This window comes from Hyaena hyaena, unplaced genomic scaffold, assembly GCF_003009895.1.
Source record: "Hyaena hyaena isolate Hyena2069 unplaced genomic scaffold, ASM300989v1 scaffold_296, whole genome shotgun sequence".
Classification (NCBI taxonomy): domain Eukaryota; kingdom Metazoa; phylum Chordata; class Mammalia; order Carnivora; family Hyaenidae; genus Hyaena; species Hyaena hyaena.
Window position 1 is genome coordinate 1,567,949 of NW_024080931.1, and position 14,908 is coordinate 1,582,856.

Below are 14,908 nucleotides of genomic sequence, written 5' to 3' on the forward strand. Positions count from 1 at the left end.
GCCAGGCCCTCCTATATCACTTAAAAAATTTTTTTAGGGTCGCCTGGGTGGCTCAGTCGGTTAAGCCTCTGACTTCAGCTCAGGTCATGATCTCAGGGCTCGTGGTTTTGAGCCCCACTTCCCATGCTGACAGCTCAGCCTGGAGCCTGCTTAAGATTGTGTCTCCCTCTCTCTCTGCACCTCCCCCGCTCACACACCCCCTCTCTCTTCCCCTCTCTCTCTGCCTCTCAAGGCAGACACAGAATCTGAATCAGGGTCGAGGCTCTCAGCTGTTAGCACAGAGCCTGAAGCGGGGCTTGAACCCAAGGACCGGAGATCATGACGTGAGATGAAGCTTACTGGACTGAACCACCCAGGCACCCCTCCCCCATATCACTTTTAATGGGCATTATACCCATTCCAGAGCTGGGGAGACTGAGGCTCCCCCAAAGTTAAAGGCTGTAACAGCCAGAGTAACAGCCAGGAGGGAGTGGGGTTTATGGCTCCAAAGTGCAGGTGTTCAACCGCTGCTGGGGGGGGGGGCTGGGGGCGTGGGGGACGCCTGCACCCAAGACTTGGGGGAACTCGAAACTGCTTGCGTGGGGACCCAGTCGTGCGAGGGCCGTGGAGGAGGGTGGGGAGGGACTGTGATCACAGGCCTCGCAGGCACCTGACCCCCTGCGCCCCCGGGCACACCCTCTCCGCTCTCTGGGCCTGTTTGTGGCCGTGAAATGGGAGACACTCGCTCCGCTTCCCCCCAGGCTTGGGTGAGAAAACCCACGTGGGCCATTTGGCACAGCCGGCGCTCATTAAATACCAGCTGGTGTTTATTATGATGATTATCCCCATTATTATCCTTAAATAACTAATTAATTAGAACTAATGAGTCCTCTCCGCGTCCGATTGGGTCTCTCCGGGCCGAGAAGTCAGCGGACCCCAAGGAGGAGCGAACTCAGACTCAGAATGCTCCCGCATCCCCTGCGCCCCCCGCCCACCTCTGGCGCCCCGGCCCAGCCCCGCCCGGCCCACACGGTAGGCCTCGTATGCGGCAGGCTGGGCTGGCGCGGGCCTGAAGGCCGGTGTCTGGGTCTGGGCGCTCCTGTGTCGCCGCCCACGTCCGCGGAGGTCCCTCTAACCCGCAGGGGAACCGTCCGGCGCTAGGACCTTCTCGCCTCGTCGGGGCCGGGCCCGGAGGCCGAACTAGCCCCGAGGCCACGCCCCTCCCTCCGGTTATTGGCTGCCTGGCCCTGGCGAGCGGCCTCGATTGGTGGAGGCGGCCGCCAGTATCCCTCGCCCCGCCCCTCCCAGGCCTTAATTTTGGGCTTGGGGGCTCGGCGGCCGCAGGCACGCTCGGCGGGGCGGACTTGGGCGGCGGCGCGGGGAGAGCGGGGCGTGTGCCGCGCGCCCGACCGCCCTGCCGGAGTCCGGGGCGCGGCCATGGGCCCGGGGCCCCCGGCGGCCGGAGCGGGGGCGCCCCCGCGGCCGCTGTCGCTGGCCGCTCGGCTGAGCTACGCCGTGGGCCACTTCCTCAACGACCTGTGCGCGTCCATGTGGTTCACCTACCTGCTGCTCTACCTGCACTCGGTGCGCGCCTACAGCTCCCGCGGCGCGGGGCTGCTGCTGCTGCTCGGCCAGGTGGCCGACGGGCTGTGCACGCCCCTCGTGGGCTATGAGGCCGACCACGCCGCCGGCCGCTGCGCCCGCTTCGGCCCTCGGAAGTCTTGGCATCTGGTCGGTAAGTCTCGGCTGAGCCTCCACCTGACTGCCCGCCGGCTGGAGCCTCCCCCGTCCGACTGCCCGCCCCAGGGCCCCAGCCGCCCTCCTAGGCCTGAGCCTCCTGTGTGCAGCTGCCCTGTACTTTGCCCCATCCACGAGCCTCCCCATCGGGCTGCTTAACTGCCCTGTACTTCTTCTGTCAGCCATCTGACCACCCATGTGACCCTCCAGTGTCACTTCCCTTTGTCTTTCTGTCTGACCCCCATGGGCACCCTGAACGCCCTGACTGCCTGGTGCCGCCTCCTTGGTCGGCCTGGTCTGGCTTCTCTGTCTGTAAGTCCGCGTGGGTGTGGGTCAGGCTGCCCAGAGCAGCCGTCTGTCCGCGTCTCCAGCGCCTTCCTGCCGGTCCTCTGCCCCATCTCGGGCAACCTGGGGCTTGGCACGCTTGAGGGTGCTGTCCCCGGAGCAGAGACTTGGGGGCAGGTTAGACCAAAGAGTCAGGGCTCTGTGACTGTCTGGCTGAGGGGGCTGGGGTCCGCGGGGCCAGCAGGGTGGTGGCCTGTGTTCGGAGGAGCTGCCAGGAGCACCTGTGTGTGTGTGGGGGGGGGCGCGGGCGCCCGGAGCTGCGGTGTCCTGCCTGGTGCACACCCCTGATAAGGCCTGCCTCCCAGCGTCCCTCGGTCCCTCGGCTGCCTCCACGGCCCCTGGGCCTGAAGATTAGCCCCCGAGCTGTCTGCCCTTCCGTCCTGGGCCTTCGGCCCGCGGGGCATTTCAGGAGGCAGCAACAGGAGTCCCACCCAGTCCTGTGAATTCTGGGCGGCAGCTTTCTGGAAGTGAGGAGGGGCGGGCTGCTGCCTCCTTGCCCTTGGGAACAGTGACCCGGGAGGCAGTGACTTGCCCCGGGCCCTTTTGAGTGCCCTGTTGTTTTTTGCAAGGTGCAGCAGATCTGCAAGCAGCCGGCTGTTCCTGGGTCACCTTAGACTGTAGCAGTCGGGGAGGGAAGCAGGGGACACAGGAGGCTCCTGCAGACCTGTGCTCGGCTCCACGGGGACACAGGTGCCCCTCTTCGGGCTGAGGTGCCCATCGCTTACGGAGCTGAGCCCAGAGCCTTAGATACGGTTTTGTTCAGGTTACTCCTCAACGAGCAAACGAGAGAGTTCCTAGGCCTGCCAGGTGACAGATGTGGGGGGGGGCTTCTCCCTGGGGCCGACAGGGGAGACACCCCTGGGGAGACGGAGCCAGCCGTGGGAAGGTATCCCTGGCGGCGGACGCCGCGTGTCTAAAAGCTCTGAGACCCCTCCGTCGGTGGGAGGCCTGGGGTTCCACGAAGCTCCCCCCTGAGCCCAGAGGAAGAATCGGCGGCCCCCCAGCAAAGGTTAGGCACCTTTGTACATAAAGAGCTGAAGGCCCTGTGTTCATGTGCAACATGCCTGGGGGCTGCGGGCCGCCACCTGCACCCCTTCACCGCAGGGGGAGGGTGGGGGGAGACCCGGGAGGATGTGAGGAGAGAGGAAGCTGAGGCAGCTCCTCCTGAGGCCTGATAAGGGGACCTGAGTGAAAGCCACCTTGGTGACAGTTCCCACTTCTCTATTTTTTGCCGCTGAGCCTGTGGGTGGTGGTGATGGATTCACTTTTTCCCTGAACAAGCCCTCTGGCTTCCCCCAGCCCCGAGAGGCGAGAGCGCCAGACGTGGGATTCGCTGTGGGGTCCGGGCTGGGGCGTGTGGGCGGACTGGGTTTCATAAGGGAGAAGCAGAGCTCTGAAGGAAGGGACATTAGCTTTGGGGGTTTGAAGGATGAATAGGAGTGTGTGTGTGTGTGTGTGTGTGTGTGTGTGTGTGTTCGTGTTCGTGCGTGCGTGCTTTCCAGCCGGTTGAGATAGCTGTGCATCTGTGACATACCAATTTTAAAGCTCCCGAGGCAGGTTTTGCACGTTGATCTTTTTATTTATTTTAATTTTTTTTATAAAGTTTTTTTTAAATGTTTTATTTATTTCTAGGAGAGAGAGACAGAGACAGCGTGAGCAGGGGAGGGTCAGAGAGAGAAGGAGTCACAGACTCTGAAACAGGCTCCAGGCTCCGAGCTGGCAGTCAGCACAGAGCCCGATGCGGAGCTCGAACCCACGAACCGCGAGATCATGACCTAAGTGAAAGTCGGACACTTAACTGACTAAGCCACCCAGGCGCCCCTATTTTAATTTTTTTAACATTTTTGAGAGAGACAGAATGCAGAACGCAGTGGTGGGGGAGGGGGAGGGGCAGAGAGAGAGGGAGACCCAGAATCTGAAGCCGCTCCAGGCTCCGAGCTGTCAGCACAGAGCCCACCCTGAGTGAGGCTCGAACCCCTGAACTGCGAGATCATGACCTGAGCCGAAGTCGGACGCGTAACTGACCGAGCCCCCCCGGGCGCCCCATGCACGTTAGCTCACGCTGACTTCATGAGGCAAGTATTCTTGTGATCTCCACTTTCTGGAAACTGAGGCCCAAAGCCATTTGCCCAAGGCCCCGTGGCCAGGCAGCCTCGTGGAGGCAAAGGTTAACCCGGCCCAGCCGGCTGCAGGGTGGACTCCGGCCAGGGCAGCACATTCTTCTGACCCGACTGTACAGTTTGTGCCCGGGGCCCCCAGGAGCAGCTCAGGAGGCCCCTCCCAGGCGCCCGTTCCAGAGAAATAGCAAAGGAAGGTGGTTTTGGTTTCATTTCCCCATCCTGGGACCGCAGCCCATCACGGGGCCCCGGGTCTGGGGCGTGAGGTCCAGAGCCTCGGGGAGGGGAGGGGAGGGGAGCGGCTGGGCCCACCAAGGAGGGAGGTGGGGGCGAGGGCCCTGAGCCAGAGGGCGGGAGTGGCCGGGGCGCCCAGCAGGCCAGGTTCTCGGCTCTGCGGCTCCCGCGACGGGCCTGTGTCCCCGCCTGGCAAAGGGGGATGGTGGTAACACCCACCCCTTCAAGCTGTACATAGAAGGCGCTGTTATTAGTCATTCAAAAAATCTGTGACAGGCTCCATGCTGGTGGCCCAGGGCCGCACAAGTGACCCAGAGAGACCTGCTGCCCACGCTCCCGGTTTGGCGGGGGAGGCAGGCAGGAAGCCAGCAGAGACGACAGCATCCGTGTGCGTGCTGAGGCACGTGAGAAGGAAGCCGTGTCCAGACGGCCGGTGTCGGGGCGGGGACCAGGGAGAGCTTTTCTGAGGATGCGGGGTTTGAGTGGGGCGGAGAGGACTCAGCCTTGCTGGGACAGGAGGGGAATAGCATTCCAGGCAGCAGCACAAGCCGTGCAAAGGCCCTGGGGCAGGGATGGAGCCTGTTGGGACAGGGAGGAGGGGGCAGGGCAGGTCCCGCAGGGCCTGTTGGCTCCACTTGGGAACATGGGCTTGTTCTGAGTTTTGGGTTTTTCCCAGGAAGCGGCCTTCTCATGGGCTGATGGGGACACGGGGGCTCAGGGAGGGCAGGGCCCAGTGTGGCCTCGCCCGGCGTCCCCTGGCCTCCTGACCGCTGGTAGCCCCGCGGGCCACGTGGTAGGAGCTGGGGAGAAGGTCTTGCCAGGCGAGCAGGAAGGGGATGTGTGGCCATAAGTGGCGTGTCTGGTGGGCAGTGCTCCAGGCGACCCCCCACGGCGCCCTTTCAACCTGCCGCGTGACCTCCGGCTCCTCTCTTTCGCCACCTGTCACCAAGGGAGCAGCCCCGGGGAGCCCAAGGCTGGTGTGGGGAGATCCCGGCCCTGCCCCCCTACTCGCTATAGCACATGACCTCATGGGCCTGTTTCCCTGCTGGACACCGGGGGGGGGGGGGGTAAGCTGAACTTGCAGGTGGAGGCCTGGCCCTGCTGTCCTCTCGGGCTGCACGACCTCGGGCCCCTCTGCCTCGGTTTCCCCATTAGTCCTGGGAACCCTTAACCCGGAGGCGCCGGGCCGCTGACTCCGACCCCGCCGTATGACTTGGGGGGGCTCCTCTGGGCCTAGGTCATGCCCCCGCGGGTCGCACCCCGGGGAGCGGGTGGCCCTAGGCAAGCGCCGTGGTGTGACCCTCGCTTTCCGCCCGCCCTCAGGCACCGTCTGTGTCCTGCTCTCCTTCCCCTTCATCTTCAGCGCGTGCCTGGGCTGCGGGGGCCGCACCCCCGAGTGGGCCGCCCTCCTGTACTACGGGCCCTTCGTCGTGGTCTTCCAGTTCGGCTGGGCTGCCACCCAGGTCGCCCACCTCAGCCTCGTCCCCGAGCTCGCGACCAGCGACCACGAGAAGGTGGAGCTCACGGCCCTCAGGTACGGGGCCCCGTCCGCGTCGGGCTCTGCCCGGCTGTGTGGCCCTGGGTCCCGCAGCCCCAGCTGGCCCGCCTGGGAGACGGCGCACGCGTCCGCTGTTGCGGCCTGAACGGCCTCGGACACCGCCACCGCGTGGGTTCTGCGGGCGACGGGTCTGGCTGCTCAGCTGTACTTTATGCTCCACGGTCTATCTGGACCCCCCCCCCCCCCTGTCGAGGCGCTGGCTGGGGCTGGGGTCCCATCTGAGGCTTGGGTTTTTCCAAGGGTCTCCTGATTAGGCCTGGCTCACCCAGGATAATCTCTGTTACCGATATCTGCAGAACCGCTTTGTCACTTTTATGGAAACAGTGGGAGTGATGGCGCTTATTGATGGTCCCCCACCCCCTCCCCGAGGGGAGGGTTTAGAGGACGGGACCAGCCTGTGGGACATCCTGGGCGACGCGGAATCCCGCCTGCCGCACGTGGCTACGGCGGGCGCTGGCCCTCTCTGGTGGCTGCTTGAGGCACTGAAAGAGGCTCCCCCGGATATGACAGTGGGGGCATTTATGCAGTGCTTGCTGTGTGCACACAGGTCTAGGCCCTTTGCTGCATGGTCTTTAATCGTCATGGCAAGGCTGGGGTTGGCGCAGAGCCCGCCCGCATGGCCCGTGTGCAGCAGGGAGAGGGTAGGGCGAGCGTGCGCTGGGCAGAGGGGCTGGTCAGGGGGCGGCGGCCCCTGTGGCAGGAGCCTCGGGGGGGGGGGCGCTGGCTCACGCAGGTGCCCACTAAGCGTGCGCCCCTCCTGCACCTTCAGGAGGGCCTTGCCTCGCCCCCCACCAACCCTACCTCTGACTTCCGCATCGTGGCGCCCAAGCTCGGGGTTGTGCAATCCCCCCCCCCCCCCCCCCCCCCCCCCCCCCGCCGCGGGCCCTGCTGGCAGGCTGGGTTGGGCGGAGGCCGGGCTATGGGGCGCCTTCTGCCTGCAGGTGCTTTACCAGCAGCCTTGTGCCCTCACTGTGGTCTCTGGGGGCGTGGTTCTCGCTTTCAGAAAGGGAAACCGAGTCCTGGTGTGAGATCCAGAGGCTCTGCCTCCCTCTACTCACCCCCTGGAGGGACTGCTCCAGGGCTGCGAGCAGGAGCAAACCTGGGTGCTTCTGGGCCGGGGAGCCCTGGCCCTGTCACAGCAGAGTCCCAGAACCCCAGCTTCCGAGCGCCTCCAGCCCCCCGCACCCCCTGCCCGGTCCCGGTACCCCGGATGTCAGGGTGGACCCGTGGGTCATTGTAACCTGTTGGATCACGGGGAGGGAGGGCTGTCCTGGGGCTGTCTGACATCTGGTGGCTGAGCCCCCCCCCCCCCCCAGGCCACCACGCTGAACCTCGCCTGCCTCCCGCCAGGTACGCCTTCACCGTGGTGGCCAACATCACCGTGTACGGGGCCGCCTGGGTGCTGCTCCGCCTGCAGGGCGCCCCCCACACGGACGGGGCCCCGGACGTCCAGGACCAGCTGGGGGTCCAGGACGTGCAGGTGTTCCGGGTGAGTTGGGTGGGGGTGTGGGGGTGCGGTGTGTGTGTGGGGGCCTGAGCCCGGGGCGCGGGCTGACCCCGGCCCCGCCTGGCCTCCAGAACCTGTCCCTGCTAGTGGTCGGGGTGGGAGCCGTCTTCTCGCTGCTGTTCCACCTGGGCACGAGGGAGGGGCGCCGGCCCCGGGCGGAGGAGCCGGATGAGCACAGCCCGCTGCTGGCCCCCCGCACCGCCCAGCCCCTGCTGCTCTGGAAGCACTGGCTGCGGGAGCCGGCCTTCTATCAGGTGTGTGTGGGGGGGGGCGATGCGCCATCCTACATCCCGGGCAGACTTCTCTGTCTCGGGCTGCCCTGCAGATGGCTCATGGTGGGGGTGGGGGGAGGGGGAGGCAGGGAGGGCCCTTCTGACCAGAGCCTGCCTGCCGGCCGGCCGTCCCACAGGTGGGCCTGCTGTACATGAGCACGAGGCTCGTTGTGAACCTGTCCCAGACGTACATAGCCATGTACCTCACCTACTCGCTCAGCCTGCCCAAGGTGAGTGGGGCCGGCGGGCGGCCGGGGCCGCGCCCGACGTGCCCGCGCCCGACGTGCCCGCGCCTGACGTGCCCGCGCGCGCTCTGCCCCTACAGAAGTTCATCGCCACCATCCCGCTGGTGATGTACGTCAGCGGTTTCTGCTCGTCCTTCCTCATGAAGCCGGTGAACAAGTGCATCGGGAGGAACGTGAGTGGGCAGGATGGTGGGGGGTGTGGGTGGAGGAAGGGAAGGACCCCACAGCTGCGAGCTCGGGGCGGGGGGGGGGGGGGGGGGACTCCGGACCACGGCACCCACGCCGCGGAGGTGGGAGGTGTCTGGGAATGGAGTTCTAGAGCCCCGGCTTTGGAGCAGCTCTGGAATGCTGGGCCACCAGGGCAGCAGCCGGGGGTGGTGTGGAGCCCTTGAACTCTGGCCAGCACGACGGAGGGACTGAACGTCTTACTCTATTTAACTTTATTGGACTTGGTGCGGCCGTGGCTCCACAGCACGGGCTCCAGGGGGATGGCCCCCCCCAGTGGCTGCGGCTGGCCCGCGGGGGAGACGGGGTGGGGGGCCCTGACCTGGGCCCGCTCCTCCGCAGCTGACCTACTTCACGGGCCTCCTGGTGATCCTGGCCTTCGCGGCCTGGGTGGCGCTGGCAGACACGTTGGGCGTGGCCGTGTATGCGGCCGCCGTGCTGCTGGGTGCGGGCTGTGCCACCATCCTCGTCACCTCGCTGGCCATGACGGCCGACCTCATCGGCCCCCACACGGTAAGGCTGAGGGTCTGGGCCGGGCGGGGGTCGGCCCGGGCTGCAGGGGTGACCTCCCTGCCTGTGTCCCCAGCACAGCGGGGCCTTCGTGTACGGTGCCATGAGCTTCTCGGATAAGGTGGCCAACGGGCTGGCGGTCATGGCCATCCAGAGCCTGCATCCCTGCTCGTGAGTGCTGCTCGCTTCCTCACTTGGTACACGCGCTGGGTGTGGGGGCGCCGGGTGTGGGGGCTCAGCCTGGACAGGGGGCAGCACATGGGTGAGGTCGCCTGGCTGACTTGTAAACAAGCGCGGAGTCGGCTGTGCGCCGAGGAGGACACAGCACCCAGATGCGCCCGGGGAGGGGGCAGGGCTGGGGCAAAGCAGAATTTGGGTCCAGAGCTTCGAACCTCAGGTTCCAGGCCCAGATGGTTCTAGACCACTGACTGAGCTTGAGCCTCGCAGAAGCCTGGGGTCTGGGAACAAAGGCGGTCGGTTCCTCTGTCCTCAGGGACCGGAGGGCAACACCAGCCACTTTAATGAGCACATAGCTGCGTGACCCAAACCCATGCAACGTGTGTAGAAAACACCACTTGTGAGGGCCTGACTTGGGCAAGAGGTCAGGGTGGGCTTCCTTGAGGAGGTGACCCTGGACCTGAGACTTGCTGTGTGTCCGGGAATCGCGGGTAAAGGGGGAGGAACCACGGAGCAGAGGCTTTAGGCCCGGCGTGTTGGACGAACAACCGAGGAGGCCTGGGTGGCTGGGGCAGGTAACGGAGGGGGGCAGGGCCCGGGGCGCCAAGGCCGGCGGGAGCCCTCTGGTGGCTGCTGTGGGCACGAGCAGGAGGAGGGGCCGGGCAGGTGAGGGTGAGGCTGGACCCGCGGGAGGCAGAGTGGGGGTAGGGGTGACCCCCGGGTTTGGCCACGCAGCAGCTGAGCCCGAGGGCCCTGACGGACGGCTGCCCCCCCCTTCTGCCCCGCCCCCAGCCTGGAGCTCTGCTGCCGGGCCTGCATCGTCTTCTACCGCTGGGTGATGGTGGCTGTGACCGGCGGCGTGGGCGTGGCCGCCACCCTCTGCCTGTGCAGTCTCCTCGTCTGGCCCATTCGCCTGCGCAGCTGTGAGTTGTGGCTGCGCCCCAGCCCTGCCCACCAGCTGCCCCCACGCCTGCCCACAGGCCCCGGCCTCTCAGACTGACTCCCCCTTCCCTTGCAGGGGACCCTGGAGCCCAAGCCTGACACGCGCCCCCCACGGTTGCTGTCCCGTGCACATGAACTCTACAGGCCAGGCCGAGCTCTCCGTGTTCCCCCCTGCAACACCCACCCCTGCCCCCCACCCTCACCTGGCTGTGAGGGTGGCAGGTGAGGGCAGGGCGGTCAGCAGCCCCGACACTGAGCTTGGCCGCGTGGTCCAGGAGTGCGCCCAGCTCACCCCACACCCCAGGCTTGGTCGGGGTTTCCTAGGTGCTGCCTGGTCTCTGGATGAAGTGTGTCATTCCTGGGCCTGATGGGAGTCTCAGGCTTGAGGGGTGGAGGGGGGACCCGAGTCCCACACCCTGTGCCCAGGCCACTGCTGATCATGAATAAAAAGCCACCCAGCGGTGAAGACTATGGCCTCAGCTATGTGCCTGGAGCCCAGGGAGGGGAGGGGACAGCTGGCGCCCCTCCCCCGACTGTCTGCCTCGGTCCCAGAGTTTTGGTCACCAGGGTCTCAGTAGCTCCCTTTATCTGGCTGTCTGGCCACCCAGGGCTCCGGAAGTGGAGAGAGACATGGTGGGGAGGGGCGTGCGGTGGCAGGGCCTTTCTCAGCGCGTGGGCAGGGGTGCGGGCGGGGCCCGCTGGCCGGTGGAGGGGCAGTAGGCCTCCAGGCTCCAGCGCCGGAAGTCCTGGGCAGTGTGGCGCGGCCGCTGTGGCACCGACAGGTATGGCACGTGGTCCGACCGCCACGGTGGCTCCATGCCGTGTCGGTGCCTGTCGACCACTGCGGGGGCAGGGGACACCCAGGTCACCTCCCGTCCCCGGCTGTCCGGCCCCGGGGCAGCTTCGTGTCCCTGAGCCCCCGGCCCTCACCGTACTCCCTGCCCTGGATGGCTCTGTCTTTCCACACCGCGGGCGCCCTGTGCTCCACAGGCATGACGGGGTCGTACCAGGCCGTCTCCCGGAGGCGCTGGGCGTAGGCTGCAGGGGCAGGGGAGGAGGTCAGCGCCGGCCTCGGCCTCCCCCGGCGAGTGGCCCGGCCTCGCCAGGGCCCAGCACTCACCAGCTGGCAGGCTTCGCTCCCGGTGGCCGTGGCAGCCGTGCCAGCGGGCGTGGGCCTCGCGGTAGGGGCTGTCCGGGGCCCGCGGGAGCATGTACCAGGTTTCGCGGGGGTCCACGTTGGTCAGGCCCGTGTACCCCAGCTGGCCGGCCGCGTCGCGCCCCAGGGGCGTGTACTTCCAGCGCGTTGCCTGCTTGATGGCCGGTGTCCAGCGGGGCCCCTCCAGGGACAGGTAGTCATCGCTGAGGGGGGAAGGGGAGAGAGGCTGAGCCCGCGACCACCCCCGCCCTCCGGCCCCTCTGGAATGGGCCTTTCTGCCCTCCACCACGTGTGGCCAGCGTGGAGGGGGCCTGGGCCTGGGCCCCACCCCCACCCTGGGCATGCAGAGCGGGAGGCCGGCCCTTCGTGGCCCCTCCCCTCTAGCGTCCAGAGCCCTCACTAAGCCTTGTCCTGTTTCAGCTCCCCTCGTCCGTCCCCTGGGGATGCGGGGTGGCGTCGGGGGGGGGGCTCCTGCTCCGGGAGGCCTCTGGGGCCAGAGCCTGTCCAGGGCTGGGCATTTGGACGGCTTCTCTAAGGAGGCCGCAGCACCGAGCTAGATGGACGCACAAAGGCCCTGGGGTAGCAGAGGGTGGTGTAAGAAACAGCCTCAGCGTGGCGCAGTTAACAGTAAAAGCAGAAGAAAACACCCCAAAGCTGCCAAACTGAGCAGAGGCCTCGATGGCCATTCCTACGCGGCAGGAGCAGGGGCTCTGACCTCCGGGCCGCCCCCGGCAGGCTCCTCCCCGCGCCTGCACGCGGCTCCAGTTCATCCGATCACAGAACCCCCGTGTCTCCCGAAGAGGGATTGACCTGATAGGTTCTGGAACATCTGGCGCAGGAAACCGACAGACGGGGTTTGCCGCTCCCCCGAGGGGGTTTCCAGACCATCTTGCGCGCCCTACCCTCTGAAACAAACTTGTCTGAACCGTAAGACGTGTGTGATTTGTAAAATGCCACGAAAATGGTCTAAAGTAATGACACGTATGTTCACATCAAGCATCCGTCAATTTAACAAACAAGTGAAGGGTGCCCGGTGTAGCTCGAGAACTCAGATGGAGGCCTCCTGGGTCTAAAGCACGGAGCCTTCCTGCCACCTCACAGGACAGCGTGCGAGCGCCTGGCCCCCGCCTCCCCCCTGCAGCGCGGGCGCGGGCGCTGGCCCTTGCTGGCCCTGTGCACACACCCGGGGACCCGCCCCCTCACGCTGTGTCACGCGCTGTGTCCCTAAAGCCACACGCACAGTCCCCCTTTCTGGTGCAGTTCCCAGCCCTCCTCCGGGTCACCCACACCCCCCTGCAATCTGGGAACAGAACCCTATTTGGAAAAGGCGTCTCAGCAGACACAACTGTAAAGCTGAGGCCGTGGGGGGGGGGGGGAGCCCTGGGGGAGCGCCTGGTGTCCTTGGGAGGAGGGGGTTGGACACGGCGAAGGCTATGTGACGAAAGGGCAGAGATTGGGGTGGCGCGTCCTCGAGGGGTGCCAAGGACTGCCAGGAAGGCACGAGAAGGGGTGGCACAGAGTCTCCCTCAGGCCCTGAAGGGACCAGCCCCACTAACCCCTTGGAGCTGGACTTCTGGTTTCCAGAACAGCGGGTATGGGGGGTATTCATCTATTGTCTAAGCCCCTGGTTTTGGCAGAGCAGCTGCAGGAAACTCCTAGAGACGCCCGGCTAGGTCTGCCTGCTGCGCGTGCGCCTCCGACCTGTGGTTCCCACATGTTCCCTGCTCTGGGGGGGGGGGGAATGGGGGAGGAGCCAGGGTAGGATGGGGGGAGGGAGGAGGAGATGAAGGGCAGCTGGGGTAGGAAGGGGAGAGAGGAGATGGGGGGAGGAGCCAGGGTAGGAAGGGGAGAGGAGATGGGGGCAGCGGGGGAGGGGGGGGGGAACAGCACCAGCATGCCTTTACTCAAAAATCAATGACATTGAAAAGAAACCAAACCCAATCCCAGGCGAGGCGCGCACTCACCTGTAAAGAGGTGCTGGGAAGGCCACTTCCAGGGTCCCCTGGGGGACATAGGGCCTGGCAGCCTCCTGTCGCTGCAACCACAGGGTCTGCATGTCTGCCTCTGGGTCCCCAGGGCTCCCAGAAGGCCTGTGGGGCCATTGTTGACAGCAACAAAGGCCACCTTGGTGTCCCGGCAACGGTACTGGCCAGCACTGGCCCCTGTCCAGACAGCTCCCTCCCAGCCAGCTGAGGGCTGCCAGGAGGGGGAGGACCAGGCAAAGGGCAGGCACAAGCCTTGGGGGTTGGGCCATGAGTGAAGTGGCAGCCCTAAACCCAGCCCCCCACCTCTGGGACCCCCCACCTCTGGGCCCCCCCCTCCTCTCTGGGCCCCCACATTCCCAGCCCCTCCTCTTCACCCCCCACCCTGTCCCTCTGCTTCTGACTCCCTCAGAGTGAGACCCTCACACGTGTGTGCACAGCTCGGTGCCCCGTCCTCAACGGCACGACAGACACAGACCATGGTGCTCCATGCATGCACACGTCCCTAGGCCGTAAGCAGCAGCGAGGCGCCCACACCCGCCGCCCCGCGGACGGACCCTGAACACATGATGCTCAGGGAGGGAACCAGACATGAGAGGCCACACGGGGTGTGATTCCGTTTATGTGAAACGTCCAGAACAAGCACATCCACAGACAGGAAGGGGGTTTGTGGGGGCCGGGGGCTGGGGAGGGGACAGGGAGTGACAGCTGATGGGGACGGGTTTCCTTTTGGGGTGATGGAATGTTCTGGAACTAACACGGTAGCAGCACAACCACGTGAATGTACTAAGTCACTGATAAACGCTCCGAGATGGTCAGCTGTACACAGCGCGCCTTTTACCACCACTGCTGCTGCCAACGTAACGAACCCTCCAGGCTCCACCTGCCCCTCGCCCCCGCCTCCTCCGGCCTCAGTGCCCCGGCGCACACCCTGGGCTCCCACCTCCCGTAGCCCCGCACGTCCTCCCATCTGCTCCAGAGCCTGTGGGGGGACTGTGCCCTCTGCCCTGAGCACCAGCTCCACCTGGGTGCCCCCTGCTCTCCGTGACCTTGATCAAACACCACGCTCCTACCAGGCCTTGGGTTCAAAGGTGACATTTTCCAAGGCCGAGTCATGGCCACATGGGCTTCTCACTGCTCCACCCCACTCTTGCCACAGCCCATGGTCTGCTCTCTCCCGTCCCCACGGCCCCAGACCCCACGGCCCCAGATGGGGCTCCTCACCCAGAGGGAGGGGCCTGGGTGCTGTGCTGGCTGCAGGGGGGCTCACCCTTCCCTCTGAGACCCCTGGGGCCTCCTGACCTGCCCGGTCCTGCCCCCGCTCCGGCCCCAAGACCTCCTGCTGCCCTCTGCCACTTCCAGGTCTTTCTCTTCCACAGTCCCTGCGGAGTCCTCTGCCCCCGCTCCTGATGCCTCCCTCACTGGCAGCCCCCGTCCTCGCCTGCAGCAGCCCCCCGCCCCCCGCACCTCATCCACCACCACTACTAAATCCCTTCCCTGTAATCGAAAAAGCTACATCTGAGGATCGAGGATGGGCAAACAAATCTCGCCAGGCATCCCCGCCCTTCCCCCTCCCCCACCCGCCGCACGAGACCCTGGGTGGGTGACGTTCTGCACTCGCCTCAGTTTCCCCACCTGCCAGGTGGAGGTGACCCAGGCACGTGCCCCACCCCAGAGCTGTCGTGTGGGCGCTGCACCGCCAGTCCCACGGTGCTGCTCTGTTCCTCTGCCCCTCCCTCCCTCCCTCCCTCCCTCCTTCCCTCCATGCAGGCACAGACCACGGCCTCCGGCTCCTCTCCTTTCTCCCAACGGCAACCAGGAGGGGGTGCCTCTTCCCCCCCGCGGGCTGCCTACACCCGTGTCCTCTGCCCCGGGGACCATGAATTCAGGGCCGTGAACAGCCAGCTCGCCCAGGGCGAGTC

The 14,908-nt window shown here is 66.0% G+C and overlaps 2 protein-coding genes across 2 annotated transcripts; one reads left to right on the forward strand and one right to left on the reverse strand.

Annotated features, from left to right (window-relative positions):
* The first annotated feature begins 1,313 nt into the window (after positions 1-1,313).
* On the forward strand, positions 1,314-10,314 carry MFSD12 (major facilitator superfamily domain containing 12). Its single transcript, XM_039247535.1, has 10 exons — positions 1,314-1,714; positions 5,736-5,946; positions 7,321-7,459; positions 7,549-7,731; positions 7,887-7,979; positions 8,075-8,167; positions 8,562-8,732; positions 8,806-8,900; positions 9,699-9,829; positions 9,925-10,314. Exons 1-10 carry the CDS (start codon positions 1,417-1,419, stop codon positions 9,945-9,947), a joined length of 1,437 nt encoding a protein of 478 aa, XP_039103466.1. The 5' UTR covers positions 1,314-1,416; the 3' UTR covers positions 9,948-10,314.
* A 19-nt stretch (positions 10,315-10,333) lies between these two features.
* Positions 10,334-13,248, reverse strand: CUNH19orf71 (chromosome unknown C19orf71 homolog). The gene is made up of 4 exons (XM_039247538.1): positions 12,969-13,248; positions 10,969-11,207; positions 10,779-10,886; positions 10,334-10,689 (listed from the first exon to the last, which is right to left on the reverse strand). The coding sequence occupies exons 1-4, from the start codon at positions 13,058-13,060 to the stop codon at positions 10,514-10,516; spliced, it is 615 nt and encodes a 204-aa protein (XP_039103469.1). The 5' UTR covers positions 13,061-13,248; the 3' UTR covers positions 10,334-10,513.
* Between the last annotated feature and the right edge of the window lie 1,660 nt (positions 13,249-14,908).

Bases quoted from the DNA above. Each gene is read 5' to 3' on its own strand.
- MFSD12 (XM_039247535.1), top strand. From the start codon at position 1,417: ATGGGCCCGGGGCCCCCGGCGGCCGGAGCGGGGGCGCCCCCGCGGCCG. The intron at 1,715-5,735 runs GTAAGTCTCGGC...GCCCGCCCTCAG, and splicing joins GAAGTCTTGGCATCTGGTCG to GCACCGTCTGTGTCCTGCTC. The intron at 7,460-7,548 runs GTGAGTTGGGTG...CCTGGCCTCCAG, and splicing joins AGGACGTGCAGGTGTTCCGG to AACCTGTCCCTGCTAGTGGT.
- CUNH19orf71 (XM_039247538.1), bottom strand. From the start codon at position 13,060: ATGCAGACCCTGTGGTTGCAGCGACAGGAGGCTGCCAGGCCCTATGTC. The intron at 11,208-12,968 runs GTGAGTGCGCGC...TTCCCCCCTCAG, and splicing joins TTCCCAGCACCTCTTTACAG to CGATGACTACCTGTCCCTGG. The intron at 10,887-10,968 runs GTGAGTGCTGGG...CTGCCCCTGCAG, and splicing joins GGAGCGAAGCCTGCCAGCTG to CCTACGCCCAGCGCCTCCGG.